This window comes from Prionailurus bengalensis, chromosome E3, assembly GCF_016509475.1.
Source record: "Prionailurus bengalensis isolate Pbe53 chromosome E3, Fcat_Pben_1.1_paternal_pri, whole genome shotgun sequence".
NCBI classification, from domain to species: domain Eukaryota; kingdom Metazoa; phylum Chordata; class Mammalia; order Carnivora; family Felidae; genus Prionailurus; species Prionailurus bengalensis.
The window spans coordinates 7,235,085-7,262,094 of NC_057357.1; the positions used below are offsets into that span (position 1 = coordinate 7,235,085).

General features: G+C 43.2%; 1 protein-coding gene across 5 annotated transcripts; it reads left to right on the forward strand.

The window, feature by feature from the left end:
- Window positions 1-25,998, forward strand: ZKSCAN5 (zinc finger with KRAB and SCAN domains 5). 5 transcript variants are annotated; one of them, XM_043561220.1, is made up of 7 exons: window positions 1-994; window positions 1,703-2,222; window positions 7,126-7,264; window positions 11,846-11,928; window positions 12,206-12,341; window positions 18,885-19,499; window positions 22,973-25,998. In XM_043561220.1, the coding sequence occupies exons 2-7, from the start codon at window positions 1,809-1,811 to the stop codon at window positions 24,094-24,096; spliced, it is 2,511 nt and encodes an 836-aa protein (XP_043417155.1). In that variant the 5' UTR covers window positions 1-994; window positions 1,703-1,808; the 3' UTR covers window positions 24,097-25,998. The 5 variants fall into 5 exon arrangements, with proteins under 5 accessions (XP_043417155.1, XP_043417156.1, XP_043417154.1 ...); XM_043561219.1 differs by having other exon boundaries at window positions 537-994; window positions 1,706-2,222; XM_043561223.1 differs by lacking the exons at window positions 1-994; window positions 1,703-2,222 and adding an exon at window positions 2,403-2,512.
- The last annotated feature ends 1,012 nt before the right edge of the window (window positions 25,999-27,010 follow it).

The window sequence follows — 27,010 nt, forward strand, 5'->3', positions numbered from 1 at the left end:
GACAGGCCCTGTGAGCTCTCCGCGGTGGTGAAGAGGTGGGTGTGTCTGGAGACCGGGTGTGGGCAGAGTCGAGGAATCAGGTGAAGAAAACGAAGGACTTAAAATTAAAGAGAAATTAGGGTTGTGGGCTCTCAGGAAGGGACGAACCTACCTCGAAGTAGGGCGCAGGGCGTTGGGGGTGGGGGAGCGCAAGTTCCACGACCAATCAGACATTAGCAACTGTTGCCGTAGCAACCACTCTGGACAGCTAAGGCCCGGTCCCTTGCCCAGACTCCCAAGCAAAGGGGAGGAGCCCGGGCTGTTTAAATGGCTTTAGGCACAGGTGGGGAGCAGCTGGCTCCGTTTCCTCCCCGGCTCTAGCGACGCAGAACCTGCGGTTGGGTGGGCGGGGAACGGCCCCGTCCGGGGAGGTGCCCCAACTCCCCGCCGATTGGCCCACAGCCGCTCCGGGGCGGGGCCTGGGGCGGGCAGCTCCCGCCTGCTGCGAGGCGAGGACCTCCGGGATTCCTAGAGAGGACTCGGAAGTGCTATCGGCGGTGGGATTGATGGCTGGACTCCGTTGGACAGGGAACGCTTGGACTTGCTTACTTCCGGCGAGGAAGTGTTGCGAAGTGTTGGCTTCGGTTTTCTCTCCGATTGTAGGAAGAAACCTATCTTCCCAACCTGCTGCGAGAGCTTGGTCTTCCAGGAGAGCTCCCTGGGACTGGTGCCTTGAGGGAAGAGAATGGGTTTTGTATCCAGACGGGTATCCTGTGTCTAACCTTGACCGGCCCGTTTTCCGTGTCTTTGGGGTCAGGGGCGATTCAGAGGAATACAGGTCCCAATCTGTACTTGTAACTCAGCTTCTCTTCGGAACCAATGAAGTCTCCTGTTGGTCCGTCATGCTCTTGTGGCATGAAGGACAGGACCAGTTTTGACCATTGTAATATTTTTGACCCGTGTTGTAAGTTTGGCTTGTAGTCAAAAGGAAAGACTGCGTCTGGACTACTTAGTAGTAAGTCTTGTCCTGTTATTTATATGAAATTTAATGCTCTTCACCATTAAAATTGTATTTGGTTAGACCTGATGTCAGAGTCTTGTTGCTCTTTACGTTTTTAAAAAAATGTTTACTTGTTTATTTTGAGAGAGAGCGAGTGCATGCGCAGAGGAGGGCCAGAGAGAGAGGGAGTGACAGAATCCCAAGCAGGCTCCACTCAGCTCGGAGCCGGTCGTCAGGCTCCATCTCACAACTGTGAGATCATGACCTGAACTGGAATCAAGAGTTGACACCTAACCGCTGAGCCCCCCGGGGGCCCCTCTTATTTAAGTTTTTTAAACTTTGGAAATGTTCTGTATTAGTAGTTATTTTATGGGTGGAATGACAGCTATCTTGTCTATATTTTATTTTATTTAACATTTTTTTAACGTTTATTTATTTTTGAGACAGAGAGCATGAACAGGGGAGGGGCAGAGAGAGAGGGAGACACAGAATCTGAAACAGGCTTCAGGCTCTGAGCTGTCAGCACAGAGCCCGATGCGGGGCTTGAACTCATGGACCGTGAGATCATGACCTGAGCCGAAGTCGGACGCTTAACCGACTGAGCCACCCAGGCGCCCCATATCTTGTCTATATTTTAAAGTAAATTACTCTGTTGAGTGGTCATCTTTAGTAGAGATGACCTCTTTGTCATTTCTTTGCTAATAATGCTTTCTAATGTATCAGTAGGTTGCACGCTAATGAAACTGCCCTTCAGAAGATTTTAAAGAGCAGAAACCAGATTTGATCTGTGTGACACAGCTAACCTGGAGAGACATCCCTCTGAGTTGGAATGATAATGACAGAGTCTGGGGAAGTTATAGACTTAGACCCTCCCGCTGAGACTTCACAGGAGCAAGAAGACCTTCTAATAGTGAAGGTGGAAGAAGAAGACTGTACCTGGATGCAAGAGTACAACCCTCCAGTGTTTGAGACTTTTTACCAGCGCTTCAGGCACTTCCAGTACCATGAGGCATCAGGCCCCCGGGAGGCCCTGAGCCAGCTCCGGGTGCTGTGCTGCGAGTGGCTGAGGCCCGAGCTGCACACCAAGGAGCAGATCCTGGAGCTTCTGGTGCTGGAGCAGTTCCTGACCATCCTACCAGAAGAGTTCCAGACCTGGGTGAGAGAACATCACCCGGAAAGTGGAGAAGAGGCCGTGGCTGTGGTAGAAAATATACAGAGAGAGCTAGAGGAACGCAGACAACAGGTGAGTGGAAGAGGAGACATTAGAGCAATGAGGAAGGAGAGGAAGAGAGTTAAGTTGCTGCTGAGCAGGGGTGAGATTCTTAGCGCTCTGGTGCTTCATTCATATTCTTTTGTTCTCCTGGGATTAGGTACACTGTGGAGATTTCCTGCCACTCCAGCAAAGAGAAGCAGTATCCAGTGTGTTAACCTGGAGAAGACAGTCTGCGATTTAACTTATTTTTAAAATTACTGTATTTATCTTTTGATTGACATGATACAAAATTCAAAAGGTGCATAAGTTTGTTATGAAAAGTAAGTTTCCTCCCGCCTCTCCTTCTCTGGCTGCCTAGTTCTCTTCAGAGGCAACCACTGTCACCTGATACCTATATATCCTTACAGAGATCTACTTTCTTCTGTATGCATAAGTGGACGTGTGAATAATATGCTTTAAAAAGCCACAGATGTGGTTTAAATCACTGTGTACTTCTGCCTCTTGCTATTTGTTTATATCTTGGTTTGTTCCATGTTGGTGCAAACAGACCTGCCTCACTCCTGGAGACTGCTTATATTCCATCGTGTGGATGGATGTACCATAATCAAACTCCTGGTGAAGGCCATTTAAGTCATTCCTTTAGATTGTTTCTGAACGTAAATTTTGCTACAATGACTGTCCTTCATGTTCATCCTTAGATGAACATAGAATAATGAACATAGATGAACATAGAATAATAAATGCTTAGAAGTCAGACTGTTGGCTCAGAGACGATGTGCATTTGTAATTTTGACAGCTGTTGAGAAGTTGCCCTTCAGAGAGGTTATACCAGTTTTTAGTCCCAGCTGCAGGGTGTGAGAGAAATTTTTTGCTCACAGCCTGATCACATGATGTTGCCCAACTTTTTGTCATCACCAGTCTGAAAGATGCAACATTCTACTTCTGTTAAATTTTAATATGCATTTCTCATATTATGAGTGAGTTTGACCACAGAATATGTATATGTATATACACATATATATGTTTCTTAATTTTTTAAAGTTTATTCTTTTATTTTTTTTATTTTTTTTTCAATGTTTTTTATTTATTTTTGGGACAGAGAGAGACAGAGCATGAATGGGGGAGGGGCAGAGAGAGAGGGAGACACAGAATCAGAAACAGGCTCCAGGCTCTGAGCCATCAGCCCAGAGCCTGACGCGGGGCTCGAACTCACGGACCGTGAGATCGTGACCTGGCTGAAGTCGGACGCTTAACCGACTGCGCCACCCAGGCGCCCCTAAAGTTTATTCATTTTTGAGAGAGAGAGAGAGCCCAAGCAGGGGAGGGGCAGAGAGAGAGAAGGGGGCAAAGAATCCGTAGCAGGTTCCAAGCTCTGAGCTGTCAGCACAGGGCCTGATGTGGGGCTTGAACTCAAGAGCCATGAGATCGTGACCTGAGCCAACGTCGGTCACTTAACTGACTGAGCCGCCCAGGAGCCCCAACCACAGTATATATTTTAAAGGGTTACATGTGTACCCTTGTTTCTCCTTCTTGAAAATTAAGCTCTACAACAAATGTGGGGTTTGAATATGAACTTACAATGCCCAGTTCAAGAGTCACATGTTCCCCGACTGCGCCAGCCAGGCGCCCTGTGTGTGTCCCCTTTTTTGTGATTTATCTGTTTACATTATTTGCCTATTTGAAAAAGTAAGCACTGTGTCTGTCATCTGAGGTGCAAATTTATTTCTCCACCTTGTTTATCTTTGCTTATGGAGACTTTTGCAGGGTTTTTTAATTTTTATGTGGTCTGTTTATATCTTTTAATTTATGGTTTCTGGGTTTTGTGCCATACTTAGAAAGGCCTTCTCCACTAAAACATCATAAGAAAATTTTCTAATAGTCTCTTCTCAAGTTAAAAAAAATTTTTTTTGGTGCATGGTGTTTGATATGGTTACAACTTTTTTCTCCCAGATGTCTGTCCAGTTGCCCCAGCAACTTGTAGAGAAATCCCTTTTTTCCTCACTCTAATTAAAATGCTGTCTTTATTACATACCAGATTTCTGCATGCATTTGGGTCTACTCATGGCCCTTTTTTTTTTTTTTAATGTTCATTTATTTTTGAGAGAGAGAGAGCACGAGCATGTGTGGGCACGTGTGAACAGGAGAGAGGCAGAGAGAGAAGAATGCAGAGAATCCCAAGCAGGCTCCATGCTGTCAATGCAAAGCCCTATGCAGGGCTTGAACCCATGAACCATGAGATCACAACCTGAGCCAAAATCAAGAGTTGGACGCTTAACCGACTGAGCCACCCAGGCGCCCCTGAATTTACTTATGTTCTTTTAATTGTTTTGTTGATCTTATTATCTGTTCACCTATCAGTATTTTAATTACTTGAGCTCTGTAAAGGGTTTTGATATGTGGTAGGGCTACTCTTCCTCCTTCCAAATATTTTCAATATTTTCTTTTTTCCTTATAAACTTTAGAATTACTAATGTAGTTTTCACCACTCCAAAAATCCTGTTGGGTTTTTTGTTGTTGTTGTTGGGGTTGCAGTAAATCCTATGTTAATTTAGGGAAAATCAATATCTTTATTTAAATTTTTTTCTTACCTTTTTGTTTTACATTTATTTATTTTTGAGAGACAGAAACAGAGTGTGAGCAGGTGAGGGGTAGAGAGAGAGGGAGACACAGAATCCGAAGCAGGCTCCAGGCTCCTAGCTGTCAGCACAGAGCCCAATGCGGGGCTCAAACCCACGAACCATGAGATCATGACCTGAGCTGAAGTTGGACGTTTAACCGACTGAGCCACCCAGGCACCCCTAAAATATTTTTTTAATATTTATTTATTTTGAAAGTGAGAGAGAGGGAGCATAAGTGGGAAGGGGCACATAGAGAGAGAGAGGGAGACACAGAATCTGAAGCAAGCTCCAGGCTCTGCACTGTTAGCACAGAGCCTGACGTGGGGCTCGAACCCACGAACCGTGAGACCCAAACCCACGAATGGTGAGACCATGACCTGAGTGGAAGTCGGACACTTAACTGAAGGAGCCACCCAGGTGCCCCTAGGGAGAATCAATACCTTTATGTTGTTACCTCTTCTTGTCTTTTCTTACTCATTTAACTTGACCCTCTACCTTCTTGTTGCTAGGGTCACACTCTCTTAAGCTTTAATTTTGTTGTTGTTGTTGTTGTTATTGTTGTTAGAACAAAGAAACAAAATCATGAGATCTTAGGTCACAAGAGTTTGAAGCTAATTAAATTTCCATCATTCTTTAGAGCCACTGTGCTTCGGTGTAAGGTCTCAATCTCATTACTCTTTATCTCTGGGTAAGGGGTACGTTAACATTCCAGGACATTCTCAAGCTCTTCAAGTGGTTCAGCTCACTCCATGAGGGAAGTGGGCAGCAGAGGGAATTGCTCCTGACTCTCAGCCAGACCCTTGGCTATACCGAATGTCGTCCAGATGGGAATGTCTGAATCTTTCTGTTCTGTCAGGACAGAAAGTAAAAGTTCATGGTGACATCTAGTTGCTTCTTTTTTAAGCCTAATTTGGGATATTAATAAAGAAACTTTGCCCTGCTTTTTTATAGTAATAAATATTCAAAAGTACACTTAAAAACAAGAAGTATTTTTTAAGTAGAAGATTTGCAGCAGATATATGCATTTACCTCTAATTGTGATATACAGCGCATCTTTGGAAGGACACAGAGAAAAAAAAAAATTCTTATTGGTATCAGGGATTTGAGGCCCATAGAGGGGATTTTCTTAAGGACTTCCATGGCTTGCTTTGTTTGCCTTTCTCTTTGTCTGCTGTCTGTGTCCCCAACATTGTTCCTCAACTTTATCTCCAGGAAGTTACTGTCTCTGGCAGGCCCTTTTCCCAAGCTTTAAACTTTACCCTTCTCCTTGGTTTCTGTGTCCCAGTCTCAGGGGACCTGAAGGGCTGCTTTGCTTCTTTGGTGCTGATGTGCCCTGCGACATGCTTGGCATCATCTTAACTCTTATTCTGAGCGGCTCCACAAGGACACACACACTTCCACGCAGAGTGATCTTTGCCACAACTGTTTTGCAGCCGCCTCTTAATGTAACTCCCGTACCACATTTCGCCAGTGCCAAGAGGGTTAAAATTTAAAGTGCTTTGAAACCTAAGGGAGGGGGAGAGGAGGGTGGCAATTCTGTCTCAATGCAGGATCTTATTACCTGCTAGGATGCTGCTGAGTTAGTAACTTCCAGAAAAGACGGATTGTGGAGACGGGTTGTGGCAGAGTAACTGCGTGTCCCCTAGGGTCGAGCAAGAGCCCAGAACAGAAACAGGGAATACTTACTTAGCATGCTGGACAGGAACCAGCTCTTGTCTTAGTGTTGGTCTGTCTTGAACCTGGTCTGCTAAGGAACTGAGTGTGGCTTCTTGAGCTCTATATTGACCTTGACAACTTGACTTCTCACTTCTCTCCCCTCTTCAGTAAACTTGACCTACCCTGGCCTTCTTTCGGTTCCTTGACCACATCACACACCTATCTTCTACTTGAGAGTCTTTGCTTATGTTGTTCTCTTTGCCCAGAGCACTTCTTACTTTCCCCCTGGCAGGCTTCTTTTGCCCTGGAGCTGTTTACTTCAGTGACACTTTGTCGGACAAGCCTTCCTTGTCCACCTTCTGTAAAGTAGGTTCTCATCTGTTATGTATTAGGGCACTACTTTCTTCTCCTTTCTAACATGTAACAGTCTGCAATCATGCATTTATTTGTGCGTTGATATGTTTAATGGAAGTCATCTTTGACTGGAAAGAAACTGTGTTTGTTAAGCCACTGTTATGGCTTAAGCCATCAGTGTCTGGCTCGTTGTAAATGCACATTGTATATTTGGCAAAGGAGTGAATGGAAGAATAGTGTGAATTTACTGGATTCTTTCTTAGCCTTCTCTACAGTGTGCTGATTGGTGTGATTGTGCTTGTCAGATCGTGGTGTGTCCTGAAGTGCTTCCTCAGAAGATGGTACCACCTGGAGTTGTTCAGGAGTCCCCCAGCCACCAGCTCCTGTCTGTGGACCCCCCATCTGAACAGGAGCCACAGAAGCCTCATCTTCTGGAGGAAAATGGTGAGGACCTACGATTCAGTGGAACAGATGGGGCTAGAGAGCGGGCATCCTGGTCTTATGGGTAAGCGGTATCTGTATGAGCGAGACTTTGGGCGGGTGGCCTTTCTGCATCCGGCAGCACTGTGAGGTTGGGAAGGGCTGGGGACCCAGAATTGAGTCCCTGGCATGCAGAGAGAGTGAGCTTGCAGGACGGCTAGGATGCGGTTCTGTTTGAAAGCCGTAATGCAGATGACGACAGTTCTAAGTACAGGCACTGTCAGAAGATCTACGGAAGTCTTTTACAAAAGTGTCATACTTGTCTTACAGCAGTTTTCCAACTCTGCACATGTTTTGTTATCTCACTGCTTATGTAAGAACAGCTCTCCAGTTTCTAATTGCATCCATTCATTTCTGGCTGCTCATTCACCCACCTTGAAGTCTTACTTCAAGCAGTTGCTTACCGTGACCTGTAGAGCGTTTGTTCTCTCCTTCTCTTTCTCTCCTTCCCTCCCCCCTCTCTCAATTTTATCAACTTGTATTAAACATGTGAAGAAAGAAAAGTGAACTGCCAAGTATCTTATTTATGGTATGTGTCCACAGGTCTATAACCCTAACCAAACCCTTGCTATGAGATATATTTTAGGATTCAGAAATTTTCCGATTTAGTAAGGGAATATGACTTATATACCGTACATTACAGTACCAGCGGGATTTGAGGTGGGACTCCACAGTCACGCACATTAGTATTTCGCCAGTGAAATGTATATGTATTTACAGCAAGGGGATTAAATCCAGACTTTAAATAGCTTCACATCAGTTCTGGTCAGGTTTTTCTGTCAAATTAGTTCAGTGTCTACCTTACTGAAAGGAAGGCTTTTGGTATTTGGAGCTTTGGGATTTCAGAATTGTGGAGAAAAGTGTCATGAACCTGTATTTCCAGGTTTGGCCCCTGGCTTTCTTCTCGGCTCCCTCTAGTGGTCAGGCCTTTCACTTTACATGCTCCGGGGCCCTGACCTTTTCCAGCTTTTCTTTCACTGTGGGAGTGATGATAGAAGCAGCAGCAGCAGGAATCACTTACGTTAGTGTTTACTACGTGTCCGCAAGTGTTCCAACTGCTTTACCTTTGGGAACTCATTAAACCCTCTGTTTACCAGAAAAAGTAGTCTTCACCATTTGCCATCTGGGGCCAATGGATCCTTTTTATTATATATACATACACACACACGCCTATATACACACGCTTACATACATACGTATATATGTCATTTTACAGATCATTTACAGAAGAATCAAAGGCTAATAAAAAATAAGTTTAAGGAACTTTTAATGAGAACTGAACCTTTTTATATCAAGTACATTTTGGTAATAGAAACATAAAAAAATGAGGGGCGCCTGGGTGGCGCAGTCGGTTAAGCGTCCGACTTCAGCCAGGTCACGATCTCGCGGTCCGTGAGTTCGAGCCCCGCGTCGGGCTCTGGGCTGATGGCTCGGAGCCTGGAGCCTGTTTCCGATTCTGTGTCTCCCTCTCTCTCTGCCCCTCCCCCGTTCATGCTCTGTCTCTCTCTGTCCCAAAAATAATAAAATAAAAACGTTGAAAAAAAAAAATGAAAGACCACTGTCACACAATACTATCCCTTTAGCGAAATGAATACTGTCGCTTTAGCAAAGTGGGATGGTCCAGGGTCTTGTTGCAAAATCTTGGCCTGATGAAGTCCTTCCTGTTGAATAATTCGCTGGATGAGAATGTCATATTTCCTTTTTAAAATCTAGTGTTTACCGTTGATTCTTATGTTTGAGAAAAGTTACCTCTGATAGTATTTGTAGACTCCTTCGAAGATTTCCCCTCTGGGTTCAGTTTCGTCATTATTGTGTAGCATGTACTTCTCTGTTCTTCATATTGTCTCCTTACTTCATCTATTAAAAGTGCAATGTTATTTCTTCTCTTTGCTGATATGGGTGGAAAATGAAAAATTCTGAATTTTCAGTCATCCTCAGTGAGAGCTAAAAACAGGCGTCAAAGTCTTATACCTTCTTGATGATGATGCAAAGCCCTGGGCAGTGAATTTAATACTTGGAGAATAGTGAAGAATGATGATTTACTTCACTATTACATCATCCTAAGTATTTCTTTTATTCTCCTCTATTTTCTCATTATTTTAGTTTGTTATGCTATCATTGGGAATAATTAATGAGTAATATTTAGTAAACATGTGGTAATTCATAGGATGATGAATTAGAAAAATGTTTTATGATACAAGGAAAATAAGATCACTCAGATCTCAAAATCTACCCTAAATGTGTAGAAGAGTCCAATGGATCCATATAGAAATTACAAGACACAATGAGGTTTATTCTATTTTTTTTTAATGTTTATTTATTTTTGGGAGAGAAAGACACAGAACATGAACAGAGGAAGGGCAGAGAGAGAGGGAGAGGCAGAATCTAAAGCAGGCTCCAGGCTCTGAGCTGTCAGCACAGAGTCCTACGTGGGGCTTGAACCCATGAACTGCAAGATCATGACTTGAGTTGAAGTCGGATGCTTAACCAACTGAGCCACCCAGGCGCCCCAGGTTTATTCTCTTTTTTAATAATACTAAGATAAATTTTCATTTTGTTCTTTAGTAGACCTCTAAAGAAATAAGTCATGTAATTCTAGTCTTTAAAAATAGTTAAAACTGTTCAAAAAAGAAACCCCCAATCCCAAATTGTGTCTAATACACCTAGTTGGCATACCAAGGGTTAATGCTCGCACTAACCCAGTGGAATAGCTACGACTGTTATACTCATGTTAGAAATGAAGCAGCTGAAGCCTAGAAAGGTGAGGTAATTCTTTCAAGGTCACAAAGCTGTTACGTGGCAGAGCTGGGGTTCTAACCCCAGCAGTCAGCTCCAAATTTATACTTGTACCTTTCTGAGCTGGGCTGCCCTTGCCTTTCCACGAGTCCCTCCCAGGTGCAGACTCCTGTCCTCCGAAAATACTGTTCTCTTCCTTCTACTGGCAGCGTCTCATCACACCTTCTGTTCTAGGAGCTGCTTCTCTCCTCTGCCCTGTTAGCCAGACCCAGTGTCTTTTTTTTTTTGGCCAGTGTCTGCCTTCTGACAAAATTGCTATGTTTGTTTTGTGTTTGTTTTGGTTTTTGATTTTTACACACTGGATTCCTTATGCCTTTGAGAGCACCAACGGCTGGTTTCCAGGCCCTGGGACTAAGTTGAGCTTGAGAGGGGCAAAGTCATTTGCTTAAAAGCTAAAGAAACAGAAGCTTTCATAGAAACTTCATAAAATCGGTGTAGTTGTTTGGAATGTAATTATTATAAGTATTCCAATTGTAATACTTAAAATCAAAATTGCTGTTTGAGTATAGACTACATTCATCCCTTTCTTCAAGTCTTACTTTGACTCTTTAGCCACACTTCTGGTTTCAGATGCCATCTTGGTTTCTGGCTCTCATCTCTTAACCATTATGTCCTTTTTGTGTCATTGCCTATTACTTCCTAGTTCTTGGACGGAAGCAAGCTACATAAGCACATACATCTTTGGGATCAGGGAAACCATAGCAATGTCCAAACTGTCAGGCTGAAGGTTTATACTAGGTGAGTCTGTCCAAATCAGGGCATACATAGACAATAAGATCGTATGCACCATGAATCTTGGACAAAGAACAAGCAGAGGTGACAGCAGGGGGTCGGAAGGTCACCACCATCTAGAGATCAAATCCTCCAGGCATTGCACATGCAGTTCACTCTGCCTGGAAAGCACCCTCAACACCCTAACCATCCCCCACCCCCCGCCCCCGCTACTTCCTAGAGTCACTTCTGTGGAAAGGCTTTCCTGATGCTCCCACCTCCCACTCTCCACTCCGTAGGTGCCCTGCCTCTGTGCTTCTATAGGAACTTGGGTGAATTTCAAGTATAACACTTTTACCCTGAGCAGGAAGTAAGTAAGGTTTATGTGTCTGCATTCCCCGCTAGACAGTGAAGTTTTTGGAAGGCAAGAATTGTTTTCTGCCTATTCTTATAACACATGACTTAGTGCACACTAAATGGCTATCAATCAACCATGGTAACTTCTTGAAGGAAGAGAATGTGGGCTAAGGCCTTGCTGATGAAAGCGTGGCCCAGGAAGCAGCGCCAGCATCACCTGGCTTTGTTAAAAGTGTAGAATTTGGGGGCCATTCCAGAACTTTTGAGCCATGTCTTCCCTGTACCAAGACCTCCAGGTGATTTTGTTTGCACATTAAAATTTGAGAAGCCCTGGGCTCTCACTAGTGTTTCAGCTTCACAAAGATGTGGGACAGGTTATTCTTTGAGATGACCAGATTTGATCTTGGCAGAGCAGATTGAATCCCTTATAGGTGAACGGCACAGTCTGAGGTCACCAGCAGGGATTAGCCTGACCAGAGCAGGGAGTCTAGTTTTTTTGGGGGAAGGGTCAGTGTCGTTAGGTGTGGGAGGAGCCACAATGTAGAGGGTCTTGAGAGCCAAGTAGAAACATTTGGCCTTGCTGCAGCAGGGCCCCATTGTGGATTCTTGAGCAAAAGTGGAACATGCTGGCAATTGGAACTGGGTAAAGATATTCTGACACCTCTTTTTCTCCCCCCTCAGCCCTACCTGCTCTCCAAGTTCCTCCCCTTCCCCTGAAGGACAGCCAGGAGCTGACAGCCTCACTTCTCTCAGCTGGGTCCCAGGTGAGCCGGCGTCCCAGTGCCCGCAGTGAGGACCCGTGTCTGTTCTTGGACGAGGAGCTGCCCTAATCCTGACTCTTTATCAGGAGTTCTGTCTCTCACTACAGACTGGGCCCATCTTGGGTTCCTACTTGAATGTCTCTTCCTGTTCTACCCCGTGTGCCCCTCTCCTCTTTGAAGCACAGTCCCTCCTCTGTTTTTTCCCTTCATGCTCCCACTTTTTCCCCTCACGCCAAATTTGCATAGGGAATGGGAATTTAGTGGAGATCTCATGTTTCAGAAGTTGGTGAAAATTGAAGATGTGGCTGATGTGGCTGTATCCTTCATCCTGGAGGAATGGGGACATTTGGACCAGTCTCAGAAGTCACTCTATAGGGATGACAGGAAGGAGAATTATGGGAGTATTCCTTCCATGGGTAAGAATTATTTCATCTGCATGGATTAGGACATCTTCATTTTGTTACAAAGAGTATTTCTGGCACATCGTATAAAAGCATGTATGTTTTAATTACTATGACTTTATTTATTTATTTTTTTCTGTGAAAGAGTAAATCAGTGTTCCTGGTTTTTTGTTTTTTGTTTTTTCTTATTCAGCTTATTCTGATTATTTCCATCTTAATTAGGGTATGATTGAAGTCTGATGATACTTAGGGGATAGTATTTAGAATCCAGCAAATGTTCTCTTTTTAGTGCTTTAAAATAAAAGAGCTCAATACTAACAGGTTTTGCGTTTTAACAGATTTGTAGTAGTTATTGTACTCTATTCCTTGACAAATTGAATAATTCTAACTGAATACTTCTCACTTGCAAAAACATCTCAGACTTTGCTGAATGGCCATTTTTTAGAGTATATTTGACCCTTGAACAACATGGGGTTAGGCCCACCCCCCATGCAGTTGAAAGTCTGAATATAACTTCTGACTCCCCCAAAACTTAACTACTCAGAGCCTGTTGCTGACCTGAAGCCTTACTGCATAGTTTATGTATCATACACCATGTTTACTTATGTGAAAGTGAGCCAGGGAAAAGAAAATGTTATTAAAATCATAAGGAAGAAGAAATACATTCAGAGTCTGTTTTTATCAAGAGAAATCCACGTATAAGTAGACCTGCACGGTTCAAACGTGTGTTGTTCAAGGCTCTTCTGTAGGTATTACAGTGACTTTTCTCCAAGGCACAGGTGGCTAGTTGTTCACTCCATTTCCATTCTCAGATCACTGGTGCCCATTTCATGATGTTCACCTTGGCATCTACATTTTACATGTCCCATCCCTTCTTGAATTTGTGTCCCAAATGAGATTTTGAACCTGTTCCTAAATGACGATCCTAGAAACTGATACTCATTTATGCTGCCTAGAGCATTATAAAAGTCTCAGCACTGTGGCAAGCATTTTGAAACTAATGGCTTTTCTGCTTTCGAATGAATTCTTTTAGAAGAACCCCTATATATCAAGCACTCTAGTAGACTTTAGATGAAAGACATATATAATGCCAAATTTCCTTTTTAAAAAAAAAAAAAAAAGTTTATTATTTATTTAAGTAATCTTTACACCCAGCATGGGGCTCACACCCATTACCCTGAGATCAAGAGTCACACCATCCTCTGAGCCGGCCAGGTGCTGCATATAATGCATATAATGCTTTTGAAAAGCATTATACCAGTTTATGTTGTCATAAGGGTTTTCATTCACTTATAGGTTTTTATTTAAAAAGTAAAATTGGGGTGCCCGGGTGGCTCAGTTAGGTGTCTCCTTTCAGCTCCGGTCATGATCTCATGGTTTGTGGGTTTGAGCCCCACATCAGGCTCTCTGCTGTCCACACAGAGCCTGCTTCAGACCTTCTGTCTCCCCCCACAATCCTCCCCCGCGCCTCCCCTGCTCACATGCATGTTCTCTCTCTCTCTCAAAAATAAAAACTTTTTAAAAAGTAAGCAAAGTTGACTTCTGCTCTTTTAAATTTTACATTTCTTCTAATACTAGTGATAAATATTTGTATTTCTTTGACTTATTTGTACTGGCCCTCTGTGGCTTTATCTGTTCACATCTTGGTGGGGGTTTTCATCTCAAGGAATTATTTATGCGGCACATATGTTATATGTAATGCAAATACTTTTTCAGTCTCTTTAAATTAAATGCCTCACTTGTCTAATTTCAGTCTGGTAGTATCATTTTATCTTTTTCAGTTACTTTTCAGGGATTTAATGGGTTTTAGGATTTCAGAACTTGGTACAGTTATTTTTTTAAAAAATATTTTCAGGGGCGCCTGGGTGGCGCAGTCGGTTAAGCGTCCGACTTCAGCCAGGTCACGATCTCGCGGTCCGTGAGTTCGAGCCCCGCGTCAGGCTCTGGGCTGATGGCTCGGAGCCTGGAGCCTGTTTCCGATTCTGTGTCTCCCTCTCTCTCTGCCCCTCCCCCGTTCATGCTCTGTCTCTCTCTGTCCCAAAAATAAATAAACGTTGAAAAAAAAAATTAAAAAAAAAATATTTTCAATGTATGTTTATTTTTGAAGGCAAGAGAGAGACAGAGCGTGAGTGGGGGAGAGGTAAAGAGAGAGGGAGACACAGAATCTGAAGCAGGCTGTAGGCTCTGAGCTGTCAGTACAGAGCCTGACGCGGGGCTTGAATTCACGAGCCGTGAGATCATGACCTGAGCTGAAGTTGGACGCCCAACCAACTGAGCCACCCAGGCGCCCCTATACAGTTCTTTTTTATAACATTCTCCAAGCAATTTTAAATTTGTACTTTCTGATTTTTTTAAAAATCTATTTGTTCATTACAACATATTTATAACTCTAGTATCTTCTTCTACATTAAGAACATGTTTGATGATTTCTGCCCCCTTAATAACATCTCTGGGAAGGCCGCATTAGATTATTTTCACACCAGTGTGTTCCTGATACCCTTGAGAAGGTCACGTTTTTTTTTTTTTGCTTAATTTTTTAACGTTTATTATTTTTGAGAGACAGAGCATGAGCAGAGGAGGGGCAGAGAGAGAGAAAGGGAGACAAAAAATGTGAAGCAGGCTCCAGGCTCTGAGCTGTCAGCACGGAGCCCAATGTGGGGCTTGAACTCATGGACTGTGAGATCACGACCTGAGCTGAAGTCGGTTGCTTAACTGACTGAGCTACCTAGGCACCCAGAGAAGGTCAAGGTTTTAAAAGTATCCATCAGATCCAGAAATGAGATTTAAAAAAATAGATGTATCTTGGAAACAGCCATTTTGAGGAGTGTCAGGACATTGGGGAACAAAAGACAGTTTCTTTGTAGGTTGCAAAGGAATTTGAGAAAGCTATCATAAATAAACTTCCAAAAACATTGTGAAGGAAATGGGAAAGAGGGCTGATCAGTGCAAGAGTACAGGCTTAGATGGATACATTAGTTTTGTATGTTTTCTTTGTCAATGGCAGATTTTTTTAATGTTTATTTTTTAATGTTTATTTATTTTTGAAAGAGAGACACACACAGAGTACAAGTGGGGGAAGGGCAGAGAGAGAGGGAGACAGAATCCGAAGTAGGCTCCAGGCTCCAAGTGATCAGTACGGAGCCCGATGTGGGGCTTGAACCCACGAACCGTGAGATCATGACCTGAGCCAAAGTCGCACGCTTAACTGACTGAGCCACCCAGGTGCCCCTTTAATGTTTATTTTTGAGAGAGAGTGTACAAGTGGGGGAGGGGCAGAGAGAGAGGGGGACAGAGGATCTGAAGGGGGCTTTGCACTGACAGCAGTGAGCCCAGCAGGAGGCTCAAACTCACAAACCATGAGATCACGACCTGAGCCAAAGTTGGACATTCAGCCGACTGAGCCACCTAGGTGCCCCTCAATGGAAAAGATTTAAGCATCCTTAAATGCAACTGGAAAAGAACTAGGAAGGAGTGAGTTTGAAACATTGAGACAAGGAAGAACAGATCATTGATGAGGGCAGTCCCTGGAAAACAGGATGGCATGAGGAGGTCCAAGATCCAGAAGGAAGGCTTGGCCTCGGCCAGGGAGAGAGAGACACCTCTTCTACCAACAGGCAATGGGAGGGTGACAGAGGAAGGCTGCCAGCAAGTTTTTGATTGCGGCTGTAGGATGTTCTAGGAGCTCTGGAGTGGATAGCTTTGACTCTGAAATAGGAGACAGTCACCTGTTGAGAATGAGCAGGTGATGGAGGAAGTGGTGAAGTAGAGGTTCGTGTGCAGTGGAGAACTTTGGTTTGGAAAAGGGTGTACATGCACGTACTAAAACATTCTGCAATAGTATGAATGGGTATAAGGTGAAAAATGAGTCACCTACTCCGATCCTCAATCTTTTGGTTTCCCTCAAAGAGGCAATGACTGTTGCCAGTTTCTGGATTGTATCTCTAAACATAGTCTGTGTATATGTGAGTTTTTGCAAAAATGATAGCATGCCATACACACTACTCTATTTTTTAAGTAACAGTGATATATCTTGGGGGCCACGGTGGAGAGATATTTTGATGTAGCTGAAGAGAAAAATGATCAGGGAAAGGAGCCATCCTTAGGAATGTAGAATGCCAGACAGGGCACTGGTAAGGTTGAAGAATCTGTAAAGCACCAAATCTGCCTGATTGGGTGTTTTTGTCTATACCCCACCCCCCACCACTGCATTACTTACCAGCTGGGCATAGCACTGAGCGAGGAGCACAGTTCTCTGTCAAATACAGAAATAAATCAGGAGAATCAACAGAAAGCTTATGTATGTGGAGAAGAAATGGGGAAAGAGGAAAAAAGCAAATCTAAACCCATTTATGTACCAACCCGTATAATCGCCTTCTCTGGAAAAGGGCAGTTAATAGTACCAAAGAGGTGTGTTGGGCTAGTCTGAATTTTCAAATTTGCCACTGGAAAAAGAAAGCCATGAGCTTTTTTGACTTGCTGGAAGGGAGAGAATTCTAATAATACAGTTAGCCTAAGCAGATGTGAATAAAAGAAAAAGTATTACTGGGATGATGGAGATTACCTGCCTATTTAAGTGGGCAGGAAAAAAACGTGTCAAAGGTCTGGTTTTGTGATAGAATTTGTTTTGATTATATGTTTGTTTCTACTATTAATTTTTTTTTTTTTAGGAAGAGAATTAAGTAAAAGGAGTTATAAGAAATTAAAATAAAAATTTTCTTTATGGTATAAGAATTATAACTTCTCACTGTGTCAAAAAAGGATAGTGATAGTATCTACCTCAAAAGGTCATTGTAAGGATTAAGTGCCATAAAATTGTAAAGCACTTAAAGGCACGTGCCTGGTCCACAGTATGCATTCAGCAAATATTAGCTCTTATTACCATCATTCTGTAATATTTGAAAACAACTTTTCTGTTTATAAAAAAAAAAATCTTATTAGAAAGCTCTTAATAGGCTATGATCTCTCTCTCTCTCTAGCATATAAAAAATAATATTCCCTGTTTTTTAATGATGGAAGATTTGTCTGTGCAAAGCATATTAAATGTCAGTGCTTCAAGTGAAGTGTAGGTTGCTGATCCAGTTGCCCAGGGACATGATTGCCATGTGTTCAGCATCTGTACTCGCTAATGACTATTGGATGTTAAGCTAGCTTTTGACAGTAGTAGATTCTTCTCTGGGTATAGAAAGAATATCTTTTTTCCTTTATACTAATTCATACCAAACTGAGATTCTTTGGGGATTAAAAAAGCTGGAAATATCTTTCTTCTCCAGGCTATGAAGAAACAGGAAGAGGAAGGTGAATTTTGGGTTTGCTGCATAACCCAATAATCACATTTTATTAGGAATATTTATTTATTGGGGCGCCTGGGTGGCTCAGTCAGTTAAGCGTCCGACTTTGGCTTAGGTTATGATCTCATGGCTTGTGAGTTTGAGCCCTGCGTCGGGCTCTGTACTGACAGCTCAGAGCCTGGAGCCTCCTTCTGATTCTGTGTCTCCGTTTCTCTTTCTGCCCCTCTCCCACTCACGGGCTTTCTTTCAAAAATAAACATAAAAAATTTTTATTTATGTATTTATGTATGTATGTATTTATTTATTCATTTTTTTTTCTTTTTAACATTTTTTTTTTTTTTTAATTTTTGAGACAGAGAGAGACAGAGCATGAACGGGGGAGGGGCAGAGAGAGAGGGAGACACAGAATCGGAAGCAGGCTCCAGGCTCTGAGCCATCAGCCCAGAGCCCGACGCGGGGCTCGAACTCACAGACCGTGAGATCGTGACCTGAGCTGAAGTCGGCCGCTTAACCGACTGAGCCACCCAGGCGCCCCTTTATTTATTCCTTCTTGAGAGAGAGAGGCAGGGTGTGAGCAGGGGAGGAGCATAGAGAGAGGGAGACACAGAATCTGAAGCAAGCTCCAGGCTCTGAGCTGTCAGGACAGAACCTGATGTGGGGCTTGAACTCACGAACTGTGAGATCATGACCTGAGCCGAAGTTGGACACTCAACCAACTGAGCCACCCAGGCGCCCCTAAAAAAAATTTTTTTAAAGGAATATTTATTTATTTATTTCTAAGTTTATATATTTATTTTAAGAGAGAGAGTGTGAGTGGGGGAGGAGCAGAGAGGGAGAAAGAGAATCCTAAGCAGGCTTTGTGCTCTCAGCATGGAACCTGACACAGGGCTCGATCACACAACCCTGGGATCAGGACCTGAGCCGAATTCAAGAATCGGATATTAACTGACTGAGCCACCCAGGCACCCCTTATTAGGAATATTTAATACTGCACAGATATGCACAAACAGGTACTGTAAATACCACACCAAGAGGATATCACCTTCATTAAATAGAATGACTGGTCTCCCAGTCATCTGTTTGATGCAACTCTTCGTCCCCAGCCTGTTTCTTCTTGAGGAATCTTCATCCCATCTCTGTGGCATAAGGCTGCCTTTACCAAGTCATGCATTGCTAGCATGTGTTGCTTTCGTAATTACCTGTATCTCTCATTTTCTTTCTTCCAGTATAGAAAATAGCTAATTTTTCCATTTTCCTTCTATCATTTCAGATTATGAGTCTAGGAATGACAACGTGGAACTCATGGTAAAGCAGATTTCTGATGATGCTGAAGCTCACTGGATGACGTCAGCAAGCACCGAAAGAAATGTTCCCCAGAGTCAAGGGTTTGGAGAAGTTAGTGACCTTCACGGCATGGTAGAAAGGTGGCAGGTAAACCCCGCTGTGGGGAAATCAAGGCAGAACTCTTCCCAGAAAAGAGATCTTGGTTCCATCACAGATGCTAACCGAAAGCAAAATACAAGCACAAGTGGTGAGAGAGGTCACAAATGTAACGATTGTGGTAAATTTTTCCTTCAAGCCTCAAACTTCATTCAACATCGACGAATCCACACTGGAGAAAAACCGTTTAAGTGTGGTGAATGTGGGAAAAGCTACAATCAGCGTGTGCACCTGACACAGCATCAGCGTGTCCACACTGGCGAGAAACCGTACAAGTGTCAGGTGTGCGGAAAAGCCTTCCGCGTGAGCTCGCACCTTGTCCAGCATCACAGTGTGCACAGTGGGGAGAGACCCTACGGATGTACCGAGTGTGGGAAAAACTTTGGCCGGCACTCCCATCTGATTGAGCACCTGAAGCGCCACTTCAGAGAGAAATCCCAAAGATGTATGTAATCAGCACTTGGTGTTTGGAGAATAAGTGCAGGCAAAAATGGTTTTCTTAGCTTAGAGCAGCAGGACAGATGGGTTGTGTACTGGGGACAGTAGCTAAGGGGCAGAGATCATCGTCCATTTTGTTACGATTTATGTTGTAACTCATTGTCCAATTAGTAGGCAAAATTCTATGTCCTCTCCACCATCCCCACAACTTCCCTCTTCCCAGAGGTACCTGCTTTCAGCTCTCTTGCCTGTTTCTTAATTCTGTATTTGTAAAAATACGGCTATTGCCTGACTCACCAGTTTTTTTTTTTTTTTAATTTTTTAAAAACATTTATTTACTATTGAGAGAGAGACACAGAGCATGAGCATGGGAGGGACAGAAAGAAGGGAGACACAGAATCCGAAGCAGGCTCCAGGCTCTGAGCTGTCAGCACAGAGCCTGATGTGGGGCTTGAACTCACAAACTGCGCGATCATGACCTGAGCCGAAGTTGGGCACTTAACCGACTGGGCCACTCAGGCGCCCCTGACTCACCAATTTTAAATGTTATCTTTTTCCTTTCTGTTGTAGTAAATGAGGGTTTTGGCTCTCTTGGATGCTTCCTTCCCTCTTTCCCTTTTTCCCAATTTAGACTATTTTACTTATTTTAAAACAATAAAGTAATCCTAGAATAGGAAGTTTGGAGGAAAAAAAGCAGGAGGAAAAAAAATCATTCATAATCCCACCATCCTAACTAATAGAACTGGTATTCTCTAGCATGTTTCCTTCTATTTTTTCATAAGCTTATCATTTTAATTTTTTTAATGTTTTTATTTATTTTTGAGAGAGAGACAGAGCACAAGTGGGGAGGGGCAGAGAGAGAGGGAGACACAGAATCTGAAGCAGGTCCCAGGCTCTGAGCTGTCAGCACAGAGCCCGACACGGGGCTTGAACTCACGAATTGCAAAATCATTACCTGAGCCAAAGTTGGACACTTAACCGACTGAGCTACCTAGGCACCCCTCATAAGCTTATTTTTATGTAGGTGTACTTGTAGAGTACAGTTAAATACTAGACACACATTGTTCCGTGTGGCTCAGCCCTCGTTTGTTATTTCTTTTTTTTTTTTAATTTATTTTGAGAGAGAGAGAGAGAGAACACACGTGCATGTGCGTGCATGTACCAGCACGGTAGGGACAGAGAGAGAGGGAGAGGGAATCCTAAGCAGGCTGCGTGCTGTCAGCACAGAGCCTGATGTAGGGCTCGATTCCAGGAACTGTGAGATTATGACCCAAACTAAAATCAAGAGTTGGACGCTTAACCAACTGAACCACCCAGGTGCCCCACCTGTTTGTTATTTCTGACAAGCTGCCATTCTGTGGGCACATCAACACTTAATTGTTCCTTAGTTGAACTTTTAATTTTTTCTCTTTTGTCCTGATAACTGTACCTGTGCCTTTTTTTTTAAATATTTAAGATTATTTCCTTATAGTAGATGCCCAGAAGTGGAATTAGTGGATGAAAGGCCAAAAACATTTTTATGGGTCTTGATAAATATTGCCAAATTGCTTTTTCAAATAGTGACCCCTATGAGAGTGTCAGTTTTACTAAATTTCTCCCAGCGTTATCAGAAAAAGAAGTGTTTTTTTTTAACAAAAACACAAATTGAGTAAGCAAAAGAGAAGTCTTTGCTGTTTTCATTTTCATTAATTTGGTTATCAGTAAGGTTGAACAATTTTTCCTATTATTTTTTTTTCGTTAACTATTCAAGTGACATTAAACTTATATAAGGATGAGATCACTGTCACCTATGCTGTGAACTTAAAGGCTCCTCTTAATATTTTTCACATGACTCTTAAAACTGTCTTATAAGTATTTATTTTTAAATTCTGCCTTTGGGGTGCCTGGGTGGCTCAGTCAGTTAGGTGTCTGACTCTTGATCTCAGCTCAGGTCTTGATCTCAGGGTCGTGAGTCCAAGCCCTGCATTGGGCTCTGCGCTGGGTGTGAAACCTACCTAAAAAAAAAAAAAAGGTAATAATAATAAATGAGTGAATGAATGAATGAAAGAATTCTGCTTCTGATGTCCCCAAGCCCAGCTACCTGTCATTCACATTAACAGTCACCACCACCTTTTCCATCATGCAGTAGAAGTTTATGAAGTTCACAATGTCTGTAAAGTTGAGTTGACCTTAGGTATCTCCTCGGCCGGTTCAATCCCTTCTGCTTGGTGGATTCCTCATTGGGGGAATCCATCCAGTAGCACTCCAGACCTGGAAAGCATTTATTTTAAAATAGTCTCTTTTCAGGGTGCGTGGGTGCCTCGGTTGAGCGTCCAACTTTAACTCAGGTCATGGTCTCATGGTTTGTGAGTTCAGCCCCACATTGGGTTTTCTGCTATCAGCATGGTGCCCACTTCGGATCCTCTGTCCCCATCTTTCTGCACCTTCCCTGCTTGTGCGGTCTCTCTCTCTCCCTGTCAAAAATAAATATAAACACTAAAATACAATAATAGAGTCTCTTTCCTTTTGTATCTTCTCTGAAGTTGTTCTTATGACTAATTTCCTATTAACACTCCCTACCCCTGCCCCCAGCATTTTTTTTTTTAACGTTTATTTATTTTTGAGACAGAGAGAGACAGAGCATGAACGGGGGAGGGTCAGCGAGAGGGAGACACAGAATCTGAAACAGGCTCCAGGCTCCCAGCTGTCAGCACAGAGCCCGACTTGGGGCTCGAACTCACGGACCGCGAGATCATGACCTGAGCCGAAGTTGGCCGCTTAACCGACTGAACCACCCAGGTGCCCCTCCCCCAGCATTTTTTGATCAAAAGAGGATATTTTGCGTGCTCATTCAGCCATAATTATGGAGAGCCTGTAGTGCTGGTCTGGGGAGGGGGGAGTGGGGGCGGGCAGGAGCGGACAAGAAAGGCAGTGAGCATTCACAGGTTCAAGCTGTGGAGGAGGGGGAAACTGCGGATGTAGTGACGGCTAAGGGCGAAGAGAGTGGAGATTGATGTCTCACCTACCCTCTTGACAGTAGTTTTTCCAGACTCGTTTCTCTTTTGCCCTGGCTCCTATTCAGGTGTTCTTTCCAATTCTATATCCCCCTCATAATCCTTTGCTCCCCATTCCTCCAGTTTTTGTCTGCTTGCTCCATCCAGCTGTGTTTTGTTCTGTCTCATTCTGTCTGCCTGACCCATGTTTGCATTTCAGAATGCCTCTCTCTCCTTCCTGTATAGTCAAAGTGTGCTACTCACGTTAGCGATAGCCTAGCCTTGGCCATCCTCACCACCGTGCTTAGTGAGCCCCTTCATCTCCTTCTTTTCAGTGGACAAATACCAAAAGTTCTTTTCACTCCCGCTGGCTCAGGCATATACACGTATCCCCCTTTGTCACTGCCCTTCCATCGTGGTTTCACCTGATTATCCTCTTTTTCCTGGCAGCGTATCCTTCTTCTGTAAAAGAACTGGTGCCATCTGCATTTCCTCTTTATTCTTTCAGGCAGTGACAAAAGAAGTAAGAATACAAAATTGAATGTTAAGAAGAAAATTTCAGAATTTTCAGAAGCAGACGTGGAACTATCAGGAAGAATCCAAAGGAATGCTTCTCAAGTGCAAGATTTTGGAGAAGGCCATGAACATGCAGGCAAGTTGGATAGAAAGCAGGGAGTTCCCATGAAAGAGATACTAGGACAGCCTTCTTCAAAGAGGATAAATTTCGGCGAAGTCACATACGTGCACAAAAAATCATCCACAGGAGAGAGACCACATAAATGTAATGAATGTGGAAAAAGCTTCATTCAGAGTGCACATCTGATTCAACATCAGCGAATACACACGGGGGAGAAGCCATTTAGGTGCGACGAATGTGGGAAAAGCTACAATCAGCGTGTGCATCTGACTCAGCATCAGCGGGTCCACACTGGTGAGAAACCCTACACCTGTCATTTATGTGGGAAAGCATTTAGAGTGAGGTCTCATCTTGTTCAGCATCAGAGTGTGCACAGCGGGGAGAGACCCTTTAAGTGTAATGAGTGCGGCAAGGGCTTTGGGAGGCGGTCACACCTTGCTGGGCATCTGAGACTCCACTCTAGAGAGAAGTCCCATCAGTGCCATGAATGTGGAGAAATCTTTTTTCAGTATGTTAGCCTCATTGAACATCAGGTGCTCCACATGGGTCAGAGAAATGAAAAAAATGGCATTTGTGAGGAAGCATATAGTTGGAACTTGACAGTGATTGAAGATAAGAAGATTGAGTTACAAGAGCAGCCTTATAAGTGTGATATCTGTGGCAAAGCCTATAGTTATAGTTCAGACCTTATTCAGCATTACCGAACTCACACTGCAGAGAAAACCTATAAATGTGATATATGTAGAGACAACGTTGGCCAGTGTTCCCACATAAAACATCAAAAACCCTACTCCAATGTGAAATCCCATCAATGTCATGAATGTGGCAGAGCCTTCACTCTGAAGTCCCATCTTAATCAGCATCAGAGAATCCATACAGGTGAGAAACCCTTTCAGTGTAAAGAGTGCGGAATGAGTTTCGGTTGGAGTTGCAGCCTCTTTAAACATCTGAGAAGTCATGAGAGGACAAATCCCATAAATACCTTAAGTGTCTAGATGTTTCTGGTGTAGAACAGCTCTTACTCAAGTTTAGGAAAGCCTTCCTAAGGGAAACCTTACTTCTATATTGAATGTAATAACAGCAACTTCAAGCATTTTCTCCAGCATAACCGTCAAACCTACTGATATGTTGAAATCCTTCAGTTAGAACTTAGGGATGCTGGAGAATCCACAATAAATAGATATGTTTGCTTTCCCCATCAAGAAATGGTTTCGTTAGCAGCTTCATGCTTAAGGATCTAGACAAGAGAGCACCCATGGATAATGGTGGATGAAGGAAAGCCTTGAGATGACACTCATTCTTCTGTTGAATCTCAGAACGTTGACACTGACAAAAGCCTCATGAATGCAGTAGAAATAAGCTTTATTTGTAGTTTCTGCCTTGTTTGACAGCTTCTTCAGGGAAGAACACAGTGAAGGGAAGAGAGAACTCTAAAGCATGATAGCTATTCTGGTACCTCAGCAACCAACCTTTTCTAGAAATGATTATCCCAGCCACTAGAATGCTCCAGCCATTCTTCTCATCTTGAGTATTAAAGCTTTGAAAAGAAATCGACTTAAGGTATTTATATTCTGGCAAAATTGGGGTTCAGAGGCTGGATGGTATGTGTTCCTGCTGCATTATTTAGTCTCAGACTTCTCCATGAAACCTCTACCTTGTTTTTGTTTTGATTCTACTAGTGTCAGTTGGCTAGGAGTTAAGTGTGTAAATTCAGGAGAGAAACTGTGTTGGTTGGTCACATCTTGAGGAGAAGGGAGAGGGACCTTAGGGGAATAGAGAAGAGAAGACGGGCCAAACTGTGGGCTGGTTTTTATTATGTTACCCACAAGAAAGAGGGCAGCTGTATCCAGGGAAGGAATTGGACCAAGCTGAATTAAGAATCTTGGGTGCAAGCAGTATGTGTAGCAATTCCCAGTTGCCCTGGAGATAGACCTGCAGAAGATAACAGTGTGCAGAATAAGTGTCAGTTTGAGTTGCAGTTGGGTTGGAAAGTAAACAGTCATTAGGAGAAGAAAGGTACATGGTCTGGTTAGCCCTGCCTTGTGGGAAGGTCTAGGGGAAAGAAGATGACATGGGATAAGTTAATTTGAGCCTCTTTGCTAGAGACAGGAAGAGAGTGTGCCTCTGGGCACTGCTTCTGCTGACTGCTGGGCTTACAAGAAACACCCAATAGATCCTGTTGACTGTGTATGTTGTACGCTGGTGCCCTGCCCAGATCCCCTTACCAAATTGGCCTGCCTGTCCCCCAGTTACTCTGAGTTTTAGCTGCTGGGTGCTCACCACTCTCCTCCTTCTCCAGACACTCTGGAGAATTGTCCTCAGATGATGGGAGCTGCCTCGCTGGAGTTATCTGCCCTCCACACCCCCTAGTCAGTGGCATTAATATGGCGTCCAAAAGGCTGATTCACTAGGTCTCAGTGGGGGATGGGAGAACCCGTGGTTCAGTTTATGCTCCAGAACCCTCCCTTTGTGGGTCAGGCCAGACTTTATCTGAGACTACATCCATGTGTGAGTATCACAGGGCCTCATTAGTAGCATTTAAGGAGTCCCCTGCAAACAATCACAAATGAAGGTCCAGGTGTAAGACTTAATTGAGAACGAAAACTGCAGTGAAGACTATCGTTAATGTTTATTGAGGATTTACCATGTTCTAAACATCATGTGCTTTACGTGGATCATCTTGAATCCTCATATTAATGAGGTGGTTTTACTTAGCACCCTCATTTTACAGTTGGGAAAAACTGAAGTTTCGAATAGTTCATTCAGTTGCCCAAAGTCACGCAGCCAGTATGTGGCAGAACTAGCATTTGAACCCAGCCAGACCACTTTGCCTCCAAAAACTAAGCTCGTAAGCACTAACCTGTATTATGTCTTACATTATTAAACATCAAACATTACAAAGTGGTGAAACTCTGTTTTTGTTACCTGTGTGAAAAACTTTTGATCCAAGATAATGATAAAATCATAAAGTTAAAGAACCTTGAAAAATTGTGCTGGGTCCCATGCGATCATCAAACCCAACCTCCCACCTGATGGAGGAAGCCCCAGTTTTCTGGCACGTGTATGTAATAGATGCTTAATAACTGTTAAACTGGAGGAGACATTGGTCTGGCAATTGGTTATCCAGTTTCTGCATGAAACCCTTTCAGTATTAGGGAGTTCATTGCCTCCTAAGGCAGGCTCTTACATTTTAAAACTACTCTGCTCACCAAAAATGTCTTTCTCAGCTGAAACTATATTGATCTATAGTCTTACAGCTTTCTCTCATTGCTCCTAGTTGCAAAAAAAAAAAAAAAAAAACCACCCAAAAAACACAAAAAAACAAAACAAAAAATTTAAGACCTTATGATTTGAATGTTTGAAAAGTTTTTTGCTGTTACTCAGTCACCACATCCATCATAGCCTTCTCTTCCAAACCTCCAAACTCCTAAACAAAGTATTAGAGTTATACATTTTATTTCCTTAAGTTTGGACAATTTAGAGCAAGATTTGTTTACTTGAGGTGCTACTTCCTTGTCCTTGTTAACATTAAAATATTGGAAAGGACTAAGGCAAAAAAGGAACAGAACAGAATCTGTGTTCCAATTACATCAGTAAATGGGTGCTTGGAGCATGTTGGTTGAATTGTATAGAAGTGTTTGCTACGGTGCTGGGGCCAGAGACGAAGCCTTTGATTGATTCTATAAAAAATTTGTGTTGTTTTTACAAAAGTACCAGAACCATCTGAGTGAGTGCAACTAGGCCCCGGTCATTAGCTTGAGGTACTTTCCCTGCAGAAGGAGCTTGTGACCTGCACCTCACACCCAAGAGGCTAGATGCCCCATCGGTTTCCTATTTCTTTCTCATTGGCGAGGAAATGCTTCTAAGCCTTAGTCTTTTCCCCACCCTGAGGAGGAAGCTAAATTCCCC

What these genes read in the sequence shown, in the direction of transcription:
- ZKSCAN5 (XM_043561220.1), top strand. Translation starts at nt 1,809, where the DNA reads ATGATAATGACAGAGTCTGGGGAAGTTATAGACTTAGACCCTCCCGCT. An exon ending in TAGAGGAACGCAGACAACAG is followed by an intron (nt 2,223 to 7,125) that starts GTGAGTGGAAGA and finishes TGTGCTTGTCAG; the next exon opens with ATCGTGGTGTGTCCTGAAGT. An exon ending in TTCTCTCAGCTGGGTCCCAG is followed by an intron (nt 11,929 to 12,205) that starts GTGAGCCGGCGT and finishes CTCATGTTTCAG; the next exon opens with AAGTTGGTGAAAATTGAAGA.